At 42.5% G+C, this 23,361-nt stretch overlaps 1 protein-coding gene across 1 annotated transcript in view; it reads right to left on the bottom strand.

Moving 5' to 3' along the window:
• dclre1a (DNA cross-link repair 1A (PSO2 homolog, S. cerevisiae)) overlaps positions 1 to 23,361 on the bottom strand; it is a 52,611-nt gene that overhangs the window by 24,294 nt on the left and 4,956 nt on the right. Inside the window, 3 exon segments of the mRNA XM_085994452.1 lie at positions 744 to 862; positions 4,074 to 4,207; positions 5,976 to 7,583. Of these exon segments, the coding sequence (XP_085850578.1) occupies positions 744 to 862; positions 4,074 to 4,207; positions 5,976 to 7,583 (1,861 nt within the window).

Here is a 23,361-nt window from a genome sequence, read left to right as displayed (position 1 = left end):
AATTTTTGAGCTTGTAGAGAATGAAGAATGGGAGACCAGACAGGAGGGTGTTGGTGAATTTTAGAGGTGTAAATTTTAGAGGTGACAAAAACATGGATAACTTGGACAAAAATGGGAAAGAGCACCTCTGTCAAACACTCAAAAATGTATGGTTCATGTGCCTTTAAGAAAACTGGCAGGTGAAGCGTCATCAACTGAAGTCATCTGACACCAGCTTTCCCTTAATAGGCCGGCAAGCCCGCAGGGCAGGCTTAACAAGACCAATCAGGGGAAAATAGCGTCTGTGCGTCGGACGCCGCTGGGGGCGGGACTAGAACCCGGAAGGCAGCAGTCCCGCCCCCAACTGGTCTCGGCAAGTAAAATCCAGCCCAAGGATTCTGCATTGGAGGGCAAGGAGAGGTCACCAAGGACAAGGGTATAGGGGAGCAGGACTTCCAGCCAGTTATGTGGATGACAGAGTTTTGGATAAGTTGGGAAATTGGCAAGGAAGTGGAGGTGCCAAATGCATTCAAGCTTGTGGCTTTTGAAATTCAAGGTCCAATAGTGGGAATTACACTGGGAGAATGGTGGGGATAGAAAACAGTGTGGGGCTTGGGAGTAAAAAAGGGTTTCTAGCCAGAGGCAAGGGATATGTTGAGCAGGTCAATGCAGCCAGAAGTTGGGAGTTTTGGAGGACACTGAAGAGAGACTGGGGTGATGGTAATATCTGTACATTTTGATAGAACATATGGTAAAACACTTACTGATTTGCATCCAAAAGCACCACCTTAATGCCATCCACAACACATTGAGAGTTCATGGGTAGTCTTGTGATATACTGAGCCTGCACTTTAAGCTTAGATATCACCAAATTGCCAGTTATCTGAAAATTAAAAAAGGGGGGGAAAAAAAGATTAATTTTTAATGATCATTAATTACATTGCCTGTCTATATGGTCATGTGTGCAGGTGCAGACTTCCCAGCATCTTTTATAGCTCTTGGCATTATTTAATGAAATGTCAGAACGGTATTGAGTACAATCAATTAGTTGAGTAAACATTAAGGCCTTGATATTGACACCCACAACCAACCCCCCCCACCCCACCCCACCCCCCGCCCCCAAAGACAGATGGGAGGGGGTAGGGAGTTAAAAATTTTTACAAAGGGGAACGAGTCCCCAACCCTCCATTTATGTGCCTGATGGCAGTGGGTTTCATGGAGTGCTAGTGTCCTGCCGTGAACACATCCATTAACAAATTCAAATCAGGCTCCCATAGTGCGATTGGGAACCTCATTTAAATTTAACAGCTGCCACGTGGATTTCCCACAGTTTAGGAAACCCAGCAGTAAAAGGGGAGGTGGGAGCTGCCAGCTCAAGTAAGTAAGTGCCTTTTACAGCACTCCTTGTGGCCCAGGACCAGCTCCTCAAGGAAACTTCCAGCCTTAACCAACAGGCTTGTAATAACACATTAATTTAAAATTTTCATTTAAAAAAAAAATGCAAACTTGATTTGCTATACCAAAATAGAGATCAAAGCAATATTAAAGTTCCATAAAGAAATGCATGTGCACTTTCTTAACCGCTTTTTGGAATGTACCCAAATTAGTTCTTATCCTTGGCCAATAAGGTGATCATATGGAGTCTTAGTTAATAGTACTAAAAACACAATCATAGAATTAGTAGAATATACAGCACAGAAACAGGCAATTCGGCCCAACTCGTCAGTGCTGGTGTTTATACCCCACGAGTCTCCTCCCATTCCATCGACCTCATCGCAGCCTTTCCGTATAGCTTTCTATTCCCTTTTCTCTCATGTACTCGTCTAGTTTCCTTTTGAAAGCATCTAAGCTATTTGCCTCAACCACTTCCTGTGATAGCAAGTTTCACATTCTCTGAATAAAGAAATTTCTCATTTCCCAATTGGATTTATTAGTAACCATCTTGTATTTATGGCCCCTAGTTTTGGATTCTCCCACAAATGGAAACATTCTCGCCAAATCTACCCTGTCCAACCCAGTCATAACGTCTCAGGTCACCCAAGTCTTCTTTTCTAAAGAAAAATGCCACAACTTGTTCAATCTTTCCCAATAGTTGTAATCTCTCAGTTCTGCTACCATCCTTGTAAATCTTATGCTGCATTCTTCCTCAGTGTTAGCTATACCTGCAAACTTTGACTTGCTCCCAAGTACAAATCATTAATATAAATTATGAAGAACAGTCAATACAGTGTGGCAGTCCAATTTACATGCTAGCCCTAATAGATTTTTGGAAATAGTGCTAAGCATCAACTCTTTACAGCATAATAATACTTATAAATGAAACAACATTGGCCGTTCAATCTTAAATCTGAAGTGACACTACAGAAATTTAACAGGTTATAAACAACTTCGACTTCTCAATATGAATGCAAACTGGACTTAAAATTCTATTGGATTGTCAAAAATATTTCATGCATTTGTAATTAGTAGCACTATAGATACTTAGCTGAAAGGTTGCCATTACAAATGTTTACAGGTGTAAATATACTATAATGCATAAATAAATAGAAAATGCTGGAAATACTCAGGTCAGGCAGCATCTGTTGGGAGAGAAACAGAGTTAACGTTTCAGGTCAATAGGTCTTTGACCTGAAACATTGTGGTCGATTTTCCTGGAGCCGTCAGGTGGGGTTTCAGGCGTGTGGGGGGGGGGGGGGGGGGGGAAATCCCGAATTTGAGGGTCCCGACACCATCCCGCCCCACGTAAGTTTCAGAGGAGACGGGTACCCGAACCGCACTGGGACCCGCGGCGGGAAGGGATTAGTGCCAATTAACTGCCTGTTAACAGGTAGTTAACAGGCAGTTTTTAGCCTAATCCCTATTTTGAGGGGTTTCGTGTGGGATTCCCGACGGCTCCAAACCACGCCAGGTTAGAGCAGGCGGGCCGTCGGGTTGAAGGGGTCGCGATGTCGGTGCTCAGGTGAGTGATGGGTGCAGTGAGTGATGGGTGCAGGAGTGCAAAGGCAAGTGTGTTTGGTGTGTCTAAAGTGTGTAAAGAACTTTTACTTACCTTAACAGCCTTTCTTCTTGTAGCCGTCGGGAGCCCATCACTCAGCCGGCACGTAAAGCTGAACGGCGGCGATCTGTGAAAAGTGACAGCCTTCAGCTTTGAGTGCTGCTGAGAGTTCCAACTGAGTCTGTGCAGAAGGACTCATGTTAGAACTCAGACTGTCAGTGTTTGACAGCTTCAAACAGCTGTGAAACGCTGATATTTCATCTGTCAAGAACTCTTGACAGATGAAATTGCAGTCTGTGACGTCACTTGTTGCCGGGTGGCCCTTAATTGGCCTGCTGAGCCCGATGGGCGGGCTCAACAAGGTCAATCAAGGGAAAATCACGTCGATTGGCCGGACGTCGATGTAGGCGAGTCTAAAACCTGAAAGTTGTAGTCCCGCCTTCTTCCCGACAGCTTCAGGAAAATCGACCCCATTAACTCTGTCTTTCTCCACAGATGCTGCCTGACCTGCTGAGTATTTCCAGCATTTTCTGTTTCTATGCCAGATTTCCAGCATCCGCAGTGTTTTACTATGTGTTGTCTAATAGAAATTGCTGACTAGCCACAGGTGTGGTTACAGTGACATTGTTTTAGCCACATGCCCTAGTTTTAGTAAACATTTTGCATACACTCAATACAGGCAAATGTACTCCACCTGTGTATATTTACTGAACATCACCACCATTCAGTAACCGAGGATGCAAAGCATTCAACGATCAAAAAAAAACTAGTGCACTCTTTTTGTCTTACCATTTTACCAGTAAATGCACAAAGAGTTGAAGTGCACATGAATATGCAATTGGAATAGGAGTATTGAGATCACATGCCCAAATAATGGTGTCTATTAATCAGAAATGCAATTATCCGCATCTGGATTCCTAATAAGCTGGTGGCTAACGCATTGGGCATCACTGCTATAATGTTCAAGGCTAGACCCAAGCCAGAGATAAAAATTTGCACTTCAAAATAAGGAACATATCGGAGAAGTTATTGCTCAAGTTCTACTTCTATGACTCTATTAGTTGCATTTCATTAATTAAACGCGCTCGTACAGACTTACTGTGCTGCAGTAAATAGGACATTCAAAATTCTTGGTAAGGCCTCCATAATGATCTGAATGAAAGTGAGTAAGGAAGTAGGCAGTACAACCCTCAATAACACCATATTGGAAGGCATCCACTGTGAAATTAGTTCCTGAAAGCAGATAGATCAGTCATGAAGGCAGATTGTTTGCTGTTATGCAATACAAATATTGATGATTTTTCAAAATGGTGAATAGCCATAGCATGCAGAGAACTCCCACACAGAGGCAAAGTTCTTTTTCTTTTGGGTGGTGGGGGGAAAGGAGGTATTGGGCAACGGCTTCTGCTCATCCAAAACTCCGCTGCCTGTATCTTAACTCGCACCAAGTCCCGGTCGTCCATCACCCTTGTGCTTGTTGACCTACACTGGCTCCCGGTCCAACAACGCCAGTGTTTTAAAATTCTTATCCTGGTTTTCAAATGCACACTTGGCCTCGCCCCTATCTCTAACCCCACAAGCCTTCGAGATCTCAGCACTCCTTCAATTCTGACATCTTGCGCATCCCCGATTTTAAATTGCCGGACATGCTTCCAGCTGCCTTGGCCCCAAGCTCCGGAATTCCCTCCCTAAACCTTTCCACCTCTCTCTCCTCCTTTAAGATGCTCCTTAAAGTCTACCTCTTTGACCAACTGCCCCGATATCTCCTTCTGTGGCTCAGTGTCAAACTTTTATTGATAACGCTCTTGTTAAGCGCTTTGGGACGGTGTGCTGCGTTAAAGGAGCTATATAAGTGCAGGTAGTTGTTGTTGCTTCAAGAATGTCAGTCATCCATTGCACAAGGTTTCCTTTCTATACCCGAGATAATGCTAGGTGCCTTTTACACAATTCGGTTCCTATCTTTTGAGCCAATCATAAATACTACATCTTCCAAGTTTGTATACAACATTTGATACTTGTGAAAGGTTTGTATTAGCCAGAAAAGCACATTCTAGCATTTCTTTTGTTAAACCCTCCTCACAGAGCTCGACTGGACATGGCCCGGGAAGGGGGAGAAGAAAGAGGGAAACAAGTATTGAACCCCACACTATGGAAGAGACTGAAGCTTCAGGAAGAGGACAATACAGATTTACATGCCTAGTACCTGTATGAGGAAATACAAACAAGGACTTGAAAAACTGAAGCTTTTAGGTTAAAATACAGATTATGGGGAGATATGGATGAGACAGGATAGATAGCAGGCTGGGTCTAGAATGAGGGGCCATAGATACAAGATGAAACAGAAATTGAGAAAACACTTCTTTACATAGAGAGCTAAGAGTTTGTGACACTCACTTCCAGGTATGTTAACATTAAAGATTAGATTGATTAGGTGGATGACAGACAAATTATAAAAAGGATATGGAAACACGGCAAGTAAATTTGGACTATTTGCTTATGAGGGTAAATGGCGACATGGATTGGTTGGGCCGAATGCGGTTTCCGTGTTGTAACTTCTATGTATATTTGTATGTATTTAATCAAGATATAATTTAATAAGGGCAATAACGGGGAAATCTCCATGATCAACTTTTTCCCTACAATTTACATCTGCTCTATCTTGTCTAATGGACTAAGTTAATCAGAACTTGATTTCATCTGCATCTGAAAAGTTACTCCTGCTATTTGCTGCTTGCATGTTCTCGCAGGATATGTAGAAGGGTGGCTGGTCAGTATTAGAATTGAGAACTACTGCAGGTGACTTTAGATTTGCTGGAATGCTCGCAAAAATAAGAACACAAGTAGATTCTGATTATAGAAAGTGGTAAACATATAAAATTACATTCTTCTATATTACACAAATATACCACAACACAGTTGCTTATAATTTGACTCCTAGCCACCAGCCAAAGAAAATAAACTGGTCTCAAGCAAAGTAATGTTGATATAATTGATGGCTTACCTGGAATCTTCTTGTAAAAAGGACACTGCTTATTTTTTTTGTATGTGCTTACTCCACTTCTTTGCCTTTTTGTTCTCCTTTGTTGTCCATCACTTGGCTCTGTTTGAAGGTTATCTACCGTGCCTATGCAAGCTTCATCACCTATTTTCCTCTTCCTTTGCCTTTGCCTTTTTTCATTACATGAAACCTCCAAAGTCAATTCTTTTGCTTTTCCTTGTGGTATGTTTTTTGGACATTCTTTTTCTTCTTTGATTTTTGGTGGAAGTCCAAAGAAAACTCCAATATCACTTTGTTTTAATTCTTTATTTAGAACACTCCTCTTGGGGATTTTTATGGGACCTCTTTCCAATAAGCCCAGTGATGTCATTTCCGAAGTCTTTGTTCTGCTCTTTTGAACTCCAACACTTGGTGAAAAAATAGGAGTTTTAGAACAAGAGCGTCCCTGTTTCACAGTATTCAATGAAGGCAAAACTAAGGAGTGCTGAGCATCAGGCAATGAAGTCTTCCAGGGACAGCTGGAATAGTCACTCTCTTTTCTTGTTTGGTAGTTATAAAGGTCCTGCACAACAGCACTCTGAGTAAACTGGAACAATTTACATGGTTCCTGTTTAATTTGTAGAGGCTCTAGTAAACTATCAGAATTTGAGTGTACTGGTTCCAATTTAATCAAGTTTGGTCCTGTTAAATTAGGTTGTGGCCAATTAATCACCTGTTTAATCTTCCTATTATCTAATGGAATCGAGTCATGTGGTGATAATACAACTTTTGCCTGTTGTGGTTGTGTTGCAGTGCCTTTGCCATTTTTAGTTAGAATATTGGCACTGTTAGTTAATAGACTAGAATCTGGATCAATACTTATAGCCTTAACATCAGTTATGACTGTGTGCTTAAGTCCACTAGATTTAAGAACCAACTCCTGTCCATGGTTCTTAAGCTCCCCAAAGTCAGAAAAAGTGTCATCTTCACCTTTGCAGCTATGATTAATAGCTTGACCATGAAACAATCTTTTCCTTGTAAAAGATACCCTCTTTTGATCTGGAATGTCATCATCACTACAAAGTGGAGAGTAACCGATATCCTTACTATAGTTAGCACTTGAAGCAAGGGCAAAAGTAGATTCATCTTCTGAGAAACTCTTTCGCTCTACTATTGTACTGTTAACTGTTGCCTCATTAAACAATCCATCCATATTAAGCCCAGGTTCTGTTGTTAATTGTGATGCTGAACGAGGCAATCTTGTGTGTATGTTGCTGGGTGATGCTGCAGTCACATCTCCCTTTGAAACTTTTTCAGAAGGGGAAGTCTTTCCTTTTGTTGCTCTTGCAGATTTGAATTTACTTGAGCTTTTCTTTGTAGCTTTGATGGCAGGAGATTTTAGCAGTAGTAGGGCATTCTGATTTTTGTTTGTTACACTTTCTTCAATCTGCAAGGATTGGCGATTGTTGTTACAGTCTGGTGAAACTGCATAGGCATCTCTCACTGAACTACTGACAAATGTGGATTGAACATCACTCTGGCCCAAAGCTCTATTTTCAGCAAGCAGCAAGTGGGAGTAGCGTTTGTAGTGTCTTGGAATTGTATTGCTACAGAGCAAACCATCTGGGCATTCTGAAAATTGTAAAGTGAACTGATATATTATGGAATCTTATCAATTTAATATGCAATTAAATGTCTTAAAGATCTGCTTGTAATGACCAAAATACATTAACAATTTTCTCATTTATGTAACTTTAGATCAAAGTAATTCCAAATTTATTTAATGATCTCTCGTAGTTTTCATTCCTTAAAAGATAACAACCATTATTGAACAAACATTTTTTGTTAGCATTTTGATTAATCCTGCTACAAAATTCCATTTTGAAAATCCCAATGGTTAAATTTTGTAATTAAACATCATGGGCAAAATTTCCTGCAACAAGTTATGCCTGTTTTATGCTGATCTTGCAATTTATAATAGAATTTCCATTGAACCTCATTTGACTACGCCTGTCACCAATGAGGCCCCAGGGAACTCCGGTGGAGCCCTATAAAAAAGGGAAAGGGGGGGGGGGGGGAAGACAGCTTTCTTCAGAGGCTTGGGAGTTCAAGGAATGGTAGACAGCATACCCTCTTTAGCTAAATATATATTTTTTTTAATTCCCTTTTCCCCCCAGAGAATTTCCAATGTCTCAACAGCATTTCCCTTCTCACAGATGATCAACAAAATTGAAACCAAAGCTGGTAGGAAGAGGGCCTGCAATTTTGTTAAGGGTGTTTTGCAGGCCCTCCTCAATGAAATGGAGGAAAGGTGGGACTAGCTCTCAGGCAAAGCTACCACGTGCAGTCAAGTGAGGGGCATGGAGAAAGGTGGCAGAGGCACAGAATGCTACTGCCATGACCACAAGGATGGTGGAGGAGTTCCAGATGAAGTTCAATGACTTTACCAGAGCTGGGAAGGTGAGCGGAGACTCTGCTGTAATGTAGGAAACACAGCAATGAGATAATGACCAAAGTTTGAGTGATGTTGGTTGAAGGCTAAATGTTGGCCAGGACACCGGGGAGAACTCCGCTGCTCTTCTTCGGCTAGTGCCATGGGATCTTTTATGTCCACCTGAGAAGGCAGATGGGACCTCGGTTTAACGTCTCATTCGAAAGACACCACCTCCAACAGTGCAGTAATCCCTCAGTACGGCACTGGAGTGTCGGCTTAGATTTTGTGCTCAAGTCTCTGGAGTAGGACTTGAACCCACAACCTTCTTGCCTCTGAGTCAGAGTGCTACCAATGAGCCAAGGCTGACATAGGGATGATCAAGAGGATAGACTCAAGTTCTCTCTTATTTGAATACATAACTTATGTCTCAGTTCTATATTAGGCTAGGAAAAGCTAAAGATGCAGGGGCAAATAATGGAGAGAAAATAAAACAACTGAAGATCATAAAAAAATGCTAGTAAATGAGATATATTGCAAAAACTACAGCAGCAGACATTAATTGCACTGCATGCTAAAGTCTAAAATGCTCTCACCCTGTAAAGATGAAAAACATGAAGATCACTCGGCTCTTTTAGATTGAAACTAAAGCCATACCATAGTTTTCCATATCAGGAACTTCTCATTATATTTGTTTAATAAGACCATATGACAGTTCTGTAAAACTAGATTTAAATCTCAGGCTGAGCAAAAGGCTTTCAGAATTCCTTCATATGTCTGGTACTAAAGTATGCTTCCTAATGTGCTTCAACAAAAAAATTAAGAGCAAATAAATATTACAGAATGAAGCATATGGGACTGAAATACAAATTTTTCAGCAAATCTGAAAGATGCATTCTTTAACTTAACACTAAATAACATCTTTTGCACATACTTAGACCTTTTGAATGGCAATATATTGTCAAAGACTTGAAACTGCAGGTTTTAGGCACTTAACTACTATTATTCCAGAATTTTTTAAAGGAACATTTTTTCCCCCTTTAAACCCTCATTCCTCCAATGAGTATACATTTTTCTTTTGGAGATCCTCTACCCCAAATGATCTTGAGTCTGACTCCAAATAAGGTAAGTTTTAAAAAGTCAAACTTACCTTTGGGGGTCAGCCTCCAGCTGTCCCTTTAAGGACTACTGGCTTAGCTGCTGTGCATCTGAAGAAACGAAACATTCACAGACCAATTTGGCAAAGGGGCCTGAAATGGGCATTAGGCCCTGATTTGCCTATGTGGGCTGAACAACACTTTCAGGTGCGCGCCCTGGATACCTACTGAACAGCCCTAAATGTTATGATGGGTGGCACACTTCCGGTGCAGAGTGGCCGCGTGCATGCCATCCACCATACTGTACCCTTAGGTGCCTGTTTTTGAAGAAAGGAGATATATAGACTTTCAACGAATTAGGATATATGAAAACAATCAACAATGAGCTATCCTAAAAACCACTGAAAAAGAAATGGAACTAATCAAATGACTCCAAATATTTTTTGAAAATCCCTTTGGCCGCCATCTTGGATTCTCACTAAGTTGAAGAAGTGTTTAAAATATGGTTTCTAATGTATTAAAGGCATAAAAAAATTACAAAGTGTACAAAAAATGTATCTGTGCCTACAATTCCCAGGATTTTTAAGTGATTAAGAATAAGACTGACAATAGCAGAACTTGCTCTTTGTAAGCACTGCTCCTTCCTCTGTCCAGCAATGACAAAGGCATCACTGAGGAATGATAGCAATGAATAGCCAGGAAAGCACTTATTTAAATCAACACCACACAAGTTCTGCAAGTGCTCAAAAAAGTTACTTTACCTTAAAAGCTATCAAGACAAATTTCACATTGCTGTACATTTGCTGCAAATTTGGGTCCACCGTAGATACCTTCTTGGGTTCAGCAGCATCAGTTCACTCCCTTAACTGGTTTGATCATCTTACTTTTATAGGAGATGACTCACACTAACCTGTATCAACTTGTACAATAGTATGACCTGGGATTGCGACAATAGTACCACCTTGTGACCTGAACTGGATATGTCTTTCGCACACGTATTTCTTCAATTTTTCTAAAGGCAGACCACGCTTAATGAAACAAGGTTTAATATAAAAGTTAAGCTACTTTATATCACATCAGACGAGAACAACAGTTATGATAAGTTTTGCTCATTTCAATCAATACAACTTGCTTCTGCATAATAATATACAGGAAACTTTGGTTTATCCGGAGGTTGTATGTCCGGAAACCTCGATCTAACGGCAGAAATCAGCAGCCGTTTTGGTTAGGTTTTTTTTCTTCTCCTAGCATTTTTTTTTTTTTTTTATATAAAACAGTCAGGCTCTGGAAAGCGTCTCTGTAGCTTAGCAACAGCTTCAGAGACGTTTCCAAGGTACGGGCAGAGTGTTTACAAGCTGTTGCTAAGCAACAGTGTTTGTTGTCAGATACGGAGATGAAAACCTCCGTATCCTTCAACATTAGCGCTGGTCTATCCGGAAGTTTTGACAGATCGGCAGCAGCTCGGTCCCGTCGGTGCCGGATATCGCAAAGTTTCCTGTATCATGAACAGCTACACTTCCCCCACATCTGTGGGTTGTCTTCCTTAATTTAAGCAGAACACCTCTGCATTTTGGACTGTAGCTCAGGGAGCACCTCCTCTCCTGTCTTTTTCTGAGCCTGCCTATTCTGAGGCCTCTGTGCCCTGCAACATCTCTGTTTCCCAAGTTTGACTGCCCTCTCAACCTCTTTCTTTCCAAAAATCCTGTCAATATTTATTTCTGTAGAAAAATGGTTCTAAAAATCCTGAAATGTAACAATCTCTTTTAGTGATGATTAATGTACAATGATTAACAATTAGAAATTACATTTTTAAGTACATGATCTTACTTGCAATTAAAATTTAAAGCTTACTTAAATGGCAAGTGTCCTAATTTTTCTTTTGCATTTGTGACGATTCAGTGGCGTTATAATTCGCATTATACAAAAATAAAAACATCTAATCAAAAATATAAAACTGGGAAAATTCCATATTTAACTTTTGCATATACTGTTTTATTTATTAACCAGCAATCTACAAAGTCATAGAACTGGTATTTTCCACGCTTTTTTCCTAGGGGAGTATTGAATTATAAAAACAACACCTCCCACCACTCCCTTTATATGTGCAAATGCTGGGAAAATGTCAAAGAATGCATAGAAATACTCATATACTCATAAACAATGGTAATTTGTGCACACATATAATTCATCTTCACAGTCATTTATCTGTCCAATAGGTACAAAAACTTAAATATGTCCAAAACAAACATCAGATAAGTACAGAAAATCTATATACACACACACTTTGCATAGCTTTTAATAAACCTTTAACTTCATCATGGAGAGTGGGTGTCATGGATACCATGTCTATTCCCTCTGATGTTTTAGCCTACAATATTCTCTTTCCAAGGCAGGAACTAATGTTCACTTTAACCTCCTAGTGCCTTTGCCGAGTCCTCCATGAACCATCCTTTAATTCTGTAAAAAGTATAATTTATGCCAAGAGCTGACACATAACATGAATTTAGTGAAAATAAACCTTAATCACACTGCAACGTTAAGTAATATTGTATTGGGCTTGTGTTGCTCCTAACTTCATGCTCAGGCCTAACCAAAGTAAAAGCAAATTTCTTACTGAAACCATAGTTCATGTAATGTGTCACATTATTCACACACTTTAAGCGGGTACGGCAATAGGTTTCCAATAAAGGTTATTAACAACCCAATAAAATACGGAACTTGTATTTATAGAACACCTTTAATGTAGTAAAACATCCCAAGGCGCTTCACAGGAGTATTAAAAGACAAAAAAATTGACACCGAGCCACATGAAAAATTAGGGCAGGTGACCAAAAGTTTGGTCAAAGAGGTAGGTTTTAAGGAGGGTCTTAAAGGAGGAAAGAGAGGTAGAGAGATGGAGAGATTTAGGCAGGGAAATCCAGAGCTTAGGGTCTAGGCAACAGAAGGCATGGCCACCAATGGTTGAGCGATTATAATCAGACATGCTCAAGAGGTCAGAATTAGAGGAGCGCAGATATCTTGGGGGTGGGAGTGGGCGTGGGGGGGTTGTGGGGCTGAAGGAGATTAGAGATAGGGAGGAGTGAGGCCATGGAGGGATTTGAAAACAAGGGTGAGAATTTTGAAATCGAGGCGTCGCTTAACGGTAGTTGGTACCATGGTAGCTAAAAGCTCTCCAGTATCATTCTAGACCTCAAACATTTATTTCATAGATGGAGGGTAGATGAAATCTGCCCGATATATTTAATGCAAGCACTAATATTAGTGCTTGCGTAGCTTTATTTGGTACTCGACTGTAAGAGACTGTCTGGACTTATAAATGAAAGTATTAGAATATATGACATTTTTAAAGAAGAGTGTGTTGTATTATGATATACAGGGATTTATTATTTTGCATTATAGTAAATGCGGATATATTCTAGATGCATTACTTTATCTACTGCTTCAAAATACCTCAAACGCACCATCCTGACAGTGGGAGAATTTGCTCCTCTTTTTTATACCATCTTCCATTTATCAATTAAACAGGTATGGAATAATGCAGAACATTAGTAATACTAAGGCTCTCCCAAACTCTGGCACTGTGCTTTGAAAAACATCAGCTGTGATCTGAACCTTTGAAAAGAATGCATTAAGTGGGATTGGGAGTATCAGCTAATTTTTTTGTGGGTTGAAAATTCTACCATATAAAGTAACATCTGTCAAATTTTAATTCCAAATACACTCTATCCTCATGGCAACACATTTTCTGGAAGATAAGTATTGTGCCTCTTGTGAGATAGCAAACTTAACACACAAAATGTAGCACGAAAAAGTCAAAAGCCAAAGTCAAGTTGACTTAGGGCTATAAATGGGAGACTCATAAGGATGTTGGATGGAATATATTAGAATTCGAAAAACGTACAGGGTGATCTCACATCTCAATTTTTAATACTGAGTAGCATCAAATCAGTCTTGCCCGTCATCTTTCCTCCTGCTCTCCCATTCCTGAACTATTACATAGTATTTACAGCGCAGAAACAGACCAAGAACACCAATACAGTGTAATGTTACATCAAACAACCCTGCTAGCTGCAGAAAAAGTTTAGATCGGAGTTTGTGCTAGGTCTTACGCTTATTGAGTTGAGAAAAGTGCACAAAGAAGCAGCTTCTCTTTACATCAATCACTTCTGCTGTAATGAAGAGCTGCCTCGAACAGGTATTTGATGGGCATATTAGTGTTAGAACACTGGGCAGTTTAGTGCTACAGACTAAACAGGTTCACTGAGGATTGCCAGGATACTGCTTAAACTTGCTTTAGCTAGCTCTTCTAACAACTGTTTGGCCCATCTATTATGTTGGATTTGAACCTGCATTCTAATAACACACTGCCACTATAATTTTCTTTCCTGTCCACTAGCAAATATTAAACCAAATTCCAAACTTTATCTCTTGATTGTTTATATTGAGGATTAAGGAAAATATCAATCCTCATTTATTACATTATGCCACTGATGCATTTCAAAATATCATTAATATGATTTACCAGTTCATATTTAACTTATTATCTCCACAGCAAACTGGAGTGAAAACGAGTCCTTTGGTTAACTGGAAATCCATGACAAGTCAAATACTAGAGACATTTCCCACAATAAATAATTTTAACAAAAGGAACACGCAGTGTTGATAGCAATGGCTCCGTGATCTGTTGCCTGGTTACCTGCAGATACCGTCTCAGCATCTACGGAAGCTAACAGGATTTTATTCCTCTGAAGTCTCAGTCACAGGCTGATTTTATTTTTGAGGGTATGTACACTCTAAGTGTATGCTACCTTCTTTTTCCCCTTGCAATTCCCCTGAATCACCTACTGCCTACATTCGAGAGGGTAGGGTGACTAAGCTGCTCCCAGACAACAGCAAATGTCAATTACAGCTGGTACCCAGGAGATGCACAACAGTGGTTGGGTTGAGACACCCCATTCAATTTTCCCTCCCTGACCCTGGAAAACACCAAGGGGTCGATTTTCATTAAGCTGTCGGGAAGGAGGCGGGACTACAACTTTCGGGTTTTAGTCCCGCCTACATAGACGTCCGGCCAATCCACGCGATTTTCCCTTGATTGACCTTGTTGAGGCCACCCAGCGGGCTCAGCAGGCCAATTAAGGGCCACCCGGCAACAGGTGACGTCACAGACTGACATTTCATCTGTCAAGAGGTCTTGACAGATGAAATGTCAGTGTTTCACAGCTGTTTGAAGCTGTCAAACACTGACAGTCTGACTTCTAACCTGAGTCCTTCTACACAGACTCAGTTAGAACTCTCACCGGCAATGGAAGCTGACTTTTGACAGCTCGCAGCCATTTTGCTTTCAGTGCCGGCTGAGTGATGGATTCCCGAAACCTAGAGGAAGAAAGGCTGTTAAGGTAAGTACAGGTAATTTAAACTTCTTTACACACTTTAGACACACCAAACACACTTACCTTTGCACTTATGCACCCATCACTCACCTGAACACCGACATCGCGACCCCTCAAAGTCCTTCAACCCGACGGCTCTAACCTGGCGTGGTTTGGAGCCGTCGGCAATCTCACACGACACCCCTCAAAATAGGGATTAGGCTAAAAACTGCCTGTTAACTACCTGTTAACAGGCAGTTAATTGGCACTAATCCCTTCCCACCTCGGGTCGGCGGGTCCCAGTGCGGGGCGGGTACCCGCCTCCTCTGAAACTTACGTGGAGGCGGGTTTTGGGCGGGATGGTGTTGGGACCCCCAAAAATCAGGGTTTTTGCTCCCCACACGCCTAAAAGCCTGCCTCACGGCACACTGAAAATCGACCCCCAAGCCTCCATGCAGCATCTAACACATTAGCATAGCTGAAATTAAGAACTGGCCAGAAGACTTCACGCATGTGTCTCATAATTAGATTTTTTTTTAAAATTGGGGTCATTTTGTTAAGTTAATTACAGTACTTACAGATTGGAGAATACAATGCCTTATTGGCTCCCTCACTGCACTGCTCAGTTAACACACAGCTCTATTAAAGAAGGGCTCTAAGATAACAAAATTAAGAGAACAACCACACCAAAAACTTCACAGCTATATAAAGACTAATAGAAGCATTATAGTAAGCATTCCTTTGAAGCGTCAAAAAAATGGGTGCCTTTTTATTTAACCAAAACAAACAGTATACAGCTGTCCGAGGCTTTAGAAGAATCAGTACCAAAAAAAATCAACAAGGACTAAGTGGGTTAACACACTGTTCTCTGGTTTTTGGTTCAAAATTAGAGTAGATTGATGAAACTACAGCCTTCACTCTATCAGATGTAAGGGACCTACAGGAAATAAATTCGAGTAGTGTCAATTGAGCCTAAAATTGTCTATATTTCACCATGAATTGGCATTTCACTCAAAGACCATAAGGAAGCACTTTTTAAAATTATTCATTCTTGGGTTATGGACGTGACTACCAAGGCCGGCATTTATTGCCCATCCCTAGTTGCCTGATAAGATGATGGTGGGCAGCCTTCTTGAACTGCTGCAGTCTGTGTGGTGAAGGTGCTCTCACAATGCTGTTAGGTAGGGAGTTCCAGGATTTTCATCCAACTACGATGAAGGAACGGCGATATGTGTTCAAGACAGGATAGTGCAGGACTTGGAAAGGAACTTGGAGGTGGTGGTGTTCTCATGCGCCTGCTGCCCTTGTCCTTCTAGATGGTGAGGATTGTGGGTTTGAGAGTTACAGCCACAGTACACCAATGGTGGACTTTTAGTATAGTATATGAGGTGCCAAGCAAGCAGATTGTTTTCTCCTGAAATGGTATTGAGCTTCTTGTATGTTCTTGAAGCTGCACCTATTCAAGCAAATGGAGAGTATTCCATAATACTCCTGACTTGTAGATGTTGGAGAGGCTTTGGTGAATCAGGAGGTGAGCCACTTGTGCTGGCTTTCATTTATGAACCCATATTTTTCCTAATGCCAATTAATTGTGTCCCAGGTTAATGTCTCTAAAAGTTTCCCCACGACTGACATTAGGCTGACTGGCCTGTAGTTGCCGGTTTTATCCCTCTCCCCTTTTTTGAACAGGGGTGTAACATTTGCAAACCTCCAGTTTGGCACCAATCCCATATCTAAAGGAGGATTGGGAGATTGTGGTCAGAGCCACCACAATGTTCACCATTACATCCCTCAGCAACCTAGGATACAACCCATCCGGACTGGGTGGCTTTTCTACTTTGAGTGCTGACAACCTTTTACGTACCTTCTCTTTATTTTTATCCTATCCAATTTCTCTACAACCTCCTCCTTTACTGTGGCATTAGCAGCATTGTCTTCATTAGTGAAGACAGAGGCAAAGTACTCATTTAGTACCTCAGCTATGCCCTCTGCCTCCACATGAACATCTCCTTTTTGGTCCCTAAGCGTCACCACCCTTCCACTATTTATATGATACATCTTACTCAACCTATCTGCAGCTTCTGATACAGTTGACCACACCATTCTCCTCCAACGCCACTCCTCCATTGTCCAGCCGAGTGAGACTGCCCTCGACTGATTCCAGTATAATTATATATATATGTCTGTCTATCCAGTTGTAGCCAGAGAATCACCTGCAATGGCTCTTCCCATTCTAGCACAATTACGGTTGAAGTCCCTCAAGAATCCATCCTTGGCCCACTCCTCTTTCTGAGCTACATGCTACCCCTCGGCAACATCATCCAAAAACACATCAAATTTCACATGTACGCTGGCGACACCCAGCTCTACCTCACCACTTCTCTCGACCCTTCCACTGCATTTGATTTTGTTATGCTGCTTTTCCAACATCTTGTATTGGATGAGCAGAAATTTCCTCCAATTAAATATTGGGAAGACCGAAGCCACTGTCTTCATCCCCTGCTACAAACTCCGTTCCCTAGCCACCGATTCCACCCCCTCCCTGGCCACTGTTCCAGACTGTTCCCAACCTCTGTATCCTATTTCACCCTGAGCCACATCCTCTCCATCACCAAGACTGCATACTTCCACGTCCATAACATCGCCTGCCTCTACCCCTGCCTCAGCTCATCTGCTGCTGAAACCCTCATCCATGCTTTTGTTACCTCCAGACTCGACTATTTCAATGCTCTCCTGGACAGCCTCCCACCCTCTGTAAACTTCAGCTCATGCAAAACTCTGCTGCCCTATCCTGATTTACAACAAGTTCAGTTCACCTATCAACCCTGTGCTCTCTGACATACATTGGTTCCCGGTCCAGTATCACCTCGATTAAAAAATTCCTCATCCTTGTGTTCAAATCCTTTCATGGCCTTGCCCCATCCTATCTCTGTGACCTCCTCCAGCTCTATACCCCTCCAAGAACATTGTGTCCTCCAATTCTGGCCTCTTATATATCCCCAATTTTCTTCACCTCTCTATTGGCGGTTATAGTAATCTGGGATGTTATGATTAAGGTTATCCACCAGGTGGTGCTGTAGCTAGTGCTGCTGCTAGCTAAGGTCAGGGGGTTGCTTCCTGTCAAGGTCAGCAAAGGTGGAATGCCAGGATGCAGGCCTGTATGTTTGCTACGCAGTTGTTAATAAAGTATACAGACTAATTCTAATATCTCGCCTCTTCGAGTTCTTGTTTCACTACATGGATTTATCACATTTGGCGACGAGGTAAAAGGACACTGCATGAAAAAGTGAAGTCTGCCGGGACTTTTAAAGAACAAACTCACGAGTTAAAGTTAGCTGCAAATTGGACGGAAGCATGGCTGCCACGGTAGGAACAGTCTCCGCTTTTGATATTCGAGCACAAACCTGAGAGGAATACTGTGAAGTGTTGGGTTATTTCTTCGAAGCAAATGAAATAAATGATGCCGGAAAAAGGAAAGCCATTCTGCTTAGTTCGGTGGGAAGCCAAACCTAGTTTGATGAAGAATCTGCTCAGTCCTGAAAAGCCTGGAGACAAATCAATTGTTGAATTGGTGGCCTTGCTCAAAGGACATTTCAACCCCAAGCCTAGTGAGATTGTACAGCGGTTCAAGTTTAATTCAAGGAACAGAAAAGAGGAAGAGAGTGTAATGGACTATGTAGCGGTGTTGCGTAAATTAGCACAAGATTGCAATTATGGGAACAACCTGAAGGAAATGCTGAGAGATAGGCTAGTTTGCGGAATAATGGACGACCGAATGCAGCGTAGATTATCATCCGAGACTGGGCTTACTTATGAAAAAGCTTTGGAACTTGCTCAAGCCATAGAGACAGTGAACCGAGATGTAAAAGAAATACAGGGTTCAGACAGGGCTAACGCTAAGCAAGTTGCAGGTCAGGCTATTGTGCACAAGTTAAACGTGCGTCAGAAACCACAACGTAAGCATGTGAAGGCATGTTATAGATGCAAGGGCGATCACCTGGCGAGTGAATGCCAGTTTCTGGAGGAAAAGTGCCACAAGTGTGGGAAACAAGGACACATTAAATGAGCATGCAAGGCAAAATCACCTGTGGAGGAATCCAAACCAAAAAGGGGGAGGAAAGCAAAACCAAGGGAGAGAAGTGAAAAAACATGGAGCACACCACATCAGCGGGGGAGCTGAGGAAGAAGAGGACATGTCCATAATGTATAGCATGTTAGAGAACATTCCAAAAGTGGCTCCTATCACATTGCAACTGACAGTAAATGACTCTAAGGTGAACTTTGAAGTTGATACAGGGTGCGGTGTGACCATAATGAACAAGGCAGAGTACTCAAAATTGTGGAACCGTGCAAAAGTTCCAGAGTTAAAGTTTTGCTCTCTGCATCTTAAAACATATACAGGTGAACGAGTAGCGACATTAGGTGCAGCTAATGTGACTGTGCAGCACAGGGACACAGTGGAACAGCTACCTGTAGTTATAGTATCGGGTACCGGACCAAACCGGTTAGGTCGGGGCTGGATAAAAGAACTTAAATTAGACTGGGGAGCAGTAAATCAAATAGATGAGGGCAAACAGTTGACTTTGCAAGCAGTGTTGAGTGAACATGAGAATGTGTTCAAGGAGGAACTTGGCACATTTAATGGCCCCCCAGCTAAGATTTATGTAGACAAGGAGGCACGCCCAAGGTTTTTTAAACAACGACCTGTGCCTTATGCCATGAAGCCAAAGGCAGAGGGTGAGTTTGACCGTCTATTGAGAGAGAACATACTGGAGCCAGTGAAATGTTCAGAATGGGCAGCTCCCATAGTACCTGTTCTAAAACCGGACAATTCGGTAAGACTCTGTGGAGACTATAAATTGACGGTCAACCGGGTGTCCAAATTAGAGCAGTATCCCATTCCCAAAACAGAGGATCTCTTTGCAAACCTGGCTGGAGGAAAGAAATTCACAAAGTTGGATATGAGTCATGCCTACTTGCAGATTACACTGGATGACGAATCAAAGAAGTATGTCACCATAAATACACACAAGGGCTTGTTTACATATAACCGCTTACCGTTTGGTGTCTCATCTAGTCCAGCTATCTTCCAGAGGACAATCGAAGGTATACTGCAAGGGATTCCGCATGTTTCCATCTATCTGGATGACATTCTGGTGACGGGAAGAACCGACCAGGAGCATCTGAGCACTCTGAGGTACTACAGAGATTGGAGAGGGCAGGGTTCCGGCTCAAGAGGAGTAAGTGCACTTTCCTGGGGAATGAGGCAGTGTTCCTGGGACACAGAGTGGACGCCACTGGGCTCCATCCAATCAAGGAGGAGGTACAAGCACTGCGGGACGCCCCTGCTCCTACCAATGTGGCTGAGTTAAAAGCTTACCTGGGACTGCTGAACTATTATAACAGGTTTTTACCAAACTTGTCAACAGTGTTAGCACCGCTTCACAAACTACTGCGCAAGGAGACACAGTGGCAGTGGGGAGAGGAGCAGGGGGTTTCATTTGAACAGTCCAAGAAACTGATGCTGCCGTCGGATGTGCTGGTTCACTACAATGCAGAGAAAGACATCATTCTCTCTTGTGACGCTTCACCTTACGGGGTGGGGGCAGTTCTTTCACACTGCATGGAAGATGGAACTGAAAGACCAATAGGGTTTATGTCCCGAACTCTAACACCAGCGGAAAAAAACTATTCCCAGTTAGATAAAAAGAGGGGTTAGCAGTAATGTTTGGGTTACAGAGGTTCCACAAGTACGTATATGACAGGAAGTTCACCATATGCACCGATCATAAACCTCTTCTCTCTCTTTTCAATGAAATGAAAGCAGTTCCACAGATGGTGTCACCCCGGATCCAGAGGTGGGCAGTGACGTTGAGGGCATATGAGTATGTCACCGTCTACAAGGCGGGCAAGTACCATGGGAACGCAGATGCCTTGAGCCGTCTTCCACTGCCAGGCACACCTATCCTTGCAGCTCCAGAGGACAGAGTTTTGATGTTGGAGGACACTGACACGGCACTTGTGACTGCAGAGCAAGTAAGAACATGGACAGGTAAAGATCCAGTACGGTCTAGAGTTCGAGAATATGTGGTGAGGGGATGGCCACAACATCCGGAAGGGACTGACTTCACACCCTAGTGTCAGGAAAACAGCGGAGTGTGCAGGATGGTTGCGTGTTGTGGGGAGCACGAGTGATTATTCCACAGCCAGCACGACAGTCTATCCTAGAGCAACTACATCAGTGTCATACTGGGGTCTCGAAAATGAAAGCCTTGGCTAGGAGTTACTTGTGGTGGCCAAAGCTAGATGAGGAGATAGAAAATCTAGTCAAGACATGCAGCACTTGTCAGGTACACAGGAAGGCACCAGCAGCGGCTCCTCTCCACCCCTGGGAGTGGCCGGATAAACCATGGAGAAGACTGCACTTGGATTATGCGGGTCCATTCATGGGGAAGATGTTCCTCATAATCATTGATGCACATTCCAAATGGATGGATGTTTATGCTGTAAATTCTGCGTCCTCCACTACTACTATAGACTGCCTGCGTCGGAGCTTCAGTAATCAAGGGTTACCGGAGATCGTGGTAAGTGACAATGCCACTTGTTTTGAGTACAGAGACAAAAGAGTTCATGAGAAAAAATGACATAGTGCAGGTGTCCTCGGCTCCATATCATCCGTCCTCAAATGGACTTGCGGAGAGAGCCGTACAAACATTTAAAGAGATGATGAAAAAAAGTGCAGAAGGGAGTTTAGCAGCCAAAGTGTCACGGGTTCTGTTCAGCTACAGAATAACACCTCAATCCACCACAGGACTCTCTCCTGCTGAGATGTTATTAGGTCGTAGACTCCACTCCACTCTTGACCTTGTCCACCCAGACCTAAAAAGGAAAATGGAAAACAGACAAAACAAACAAAAAGAGAACCATGACAAAAGAACAAGGAGCTGAAGTTTTGGAGAAGGAGATGCAGTCCTTACCAGGAATTTCAGTTATGGACCAAAGTGGATTCCTGGCTTCATAGACTCAATGATAGGTCCAGTATCATACAAGGTCATGTTGGGAGATGGTAGGTGATGCGCCATCAATAACTCCAGAAGACTAAGAGTTAAACTTATAACAAGTAGGCTTTTATTAACAAAAGAATACGAGCATGCCTCTGCTGGTAGACCGATCCTTAAAGCCAGGGGGACTGGAGGTCAATCACCTTTATACCTGGGCTTAGGGGTGGAGCCAGCTGAGGCATGCCCAGACATGTTCTGTACAGGCAGATTAGTGGTTTGCCACAGTAGGGTAGTATGCAGACATGTAGATCAGATACTTACCAGACAAGGGGAAATTGAAATTGAGGTTCCAGATGCAATGGCTGAGGACAGGGTTGCCCCCAGTTATCCAAGTGCATCTGTGGTGCCACCACCAGGGACAGAGACAATTCCACAGGAACCTATTCGTCAAGAGGAAACCATCGTTGCAGAGTCAGATACTCTTGAGCACTGCTCAGGAGCAGCTGGTGGCTTCACCACAAGCAAGCAGGGACTTTACTGTTAGACATTCACAAAGGTCTCGCAAGCCACCAGAGAGATTGGAACTGACCTGCTAGATTCGTCAAGAATGGAGACTTCTTATGTGACCCTTAGGAATGGTGGTTGTTAAGAAATTCATACTGAAATCTTAAGGGGGAGGAATATAGTAATCTGGGATGTTATGATTAAGGTTATCTACCAGGTGGTGCTGTAGCTAGTGCTGCTGCTAGCTAAGGTCAGGGGGTTGCTTCCTGTCAAGGTCAGCAAAGGTGGAATGCCAGGATGCAGGCCTGTATGCTTGCTACGCAGTTGTTAATAAAGTATACAGACTAATTCTAATATCTCGCCTCTGAGTTCTTGTTTCACTACATGGATTTATCACAGCGGTCGTGCCTTCAACTGTCTAGGCCCTATTCTCTGGAATTCCCTCTCTAAATCTCTCTGCCTCTTCACCTCTCCCTTCCGTTAAGATGCTTCTTAAAACCTACCTCTTTGACCAAGTTTTTGGTCACCTGTCTCAATATCTTATTTTTTTAAATATTCGTTCCTGGGATGTTGGCATCGCTGGCAAGGCCAGCATTTATTGCACATCCCTAATTGCCCTCGAGAAGGTGATGGTGAGCTGTCTTCTTGAACCGCTGCAGTCCCTGTGGTGAAGGTACTCCCATAGTGCTGTTAGGGAGGGAGTTCCAGGATATTGACCCGGCGACGATATATTTCCAAGTCAAGATGGTGTGTAACTTGGAAGTGATGGTGTTCCAATGCGCCTGCTGCCCTTGTCCTTCTAGGTGGTAGAGGTCGCGGGTTTGGGAGGTGCTGTGGCTCGGTGTCAAGTTTTGTCTGATAATGCTCCTCTGAAGTGCCTTGGGACGTTTTACTATGTTAAAGATGCTATATAAATACAGAGGATTTTTGTGACACAGGGAAGAATCTGGAAAAAATTCTACATCTGAAAAAGTGATGTCAGATAAGTGGTGGAGCCCAAGGAAC

Source organism: Somniosus microcephalus, chromosome 8 (assembly GCF_052327205.1).
Source record: "Somniosus microcephalus isolate GS21.2 chromosome 8, FLI_Smic_1.0, whole genome shotgun sequence".
NCBI lineage: Eukaryota > Metazoa > Chordata > Chondrichthyes > Squaliformes > Somniosidae > Somniosus > Somniosus microcephalus.
This window is presented reverse-complemented; position numbering and strand designations above follow the sequence as displayed.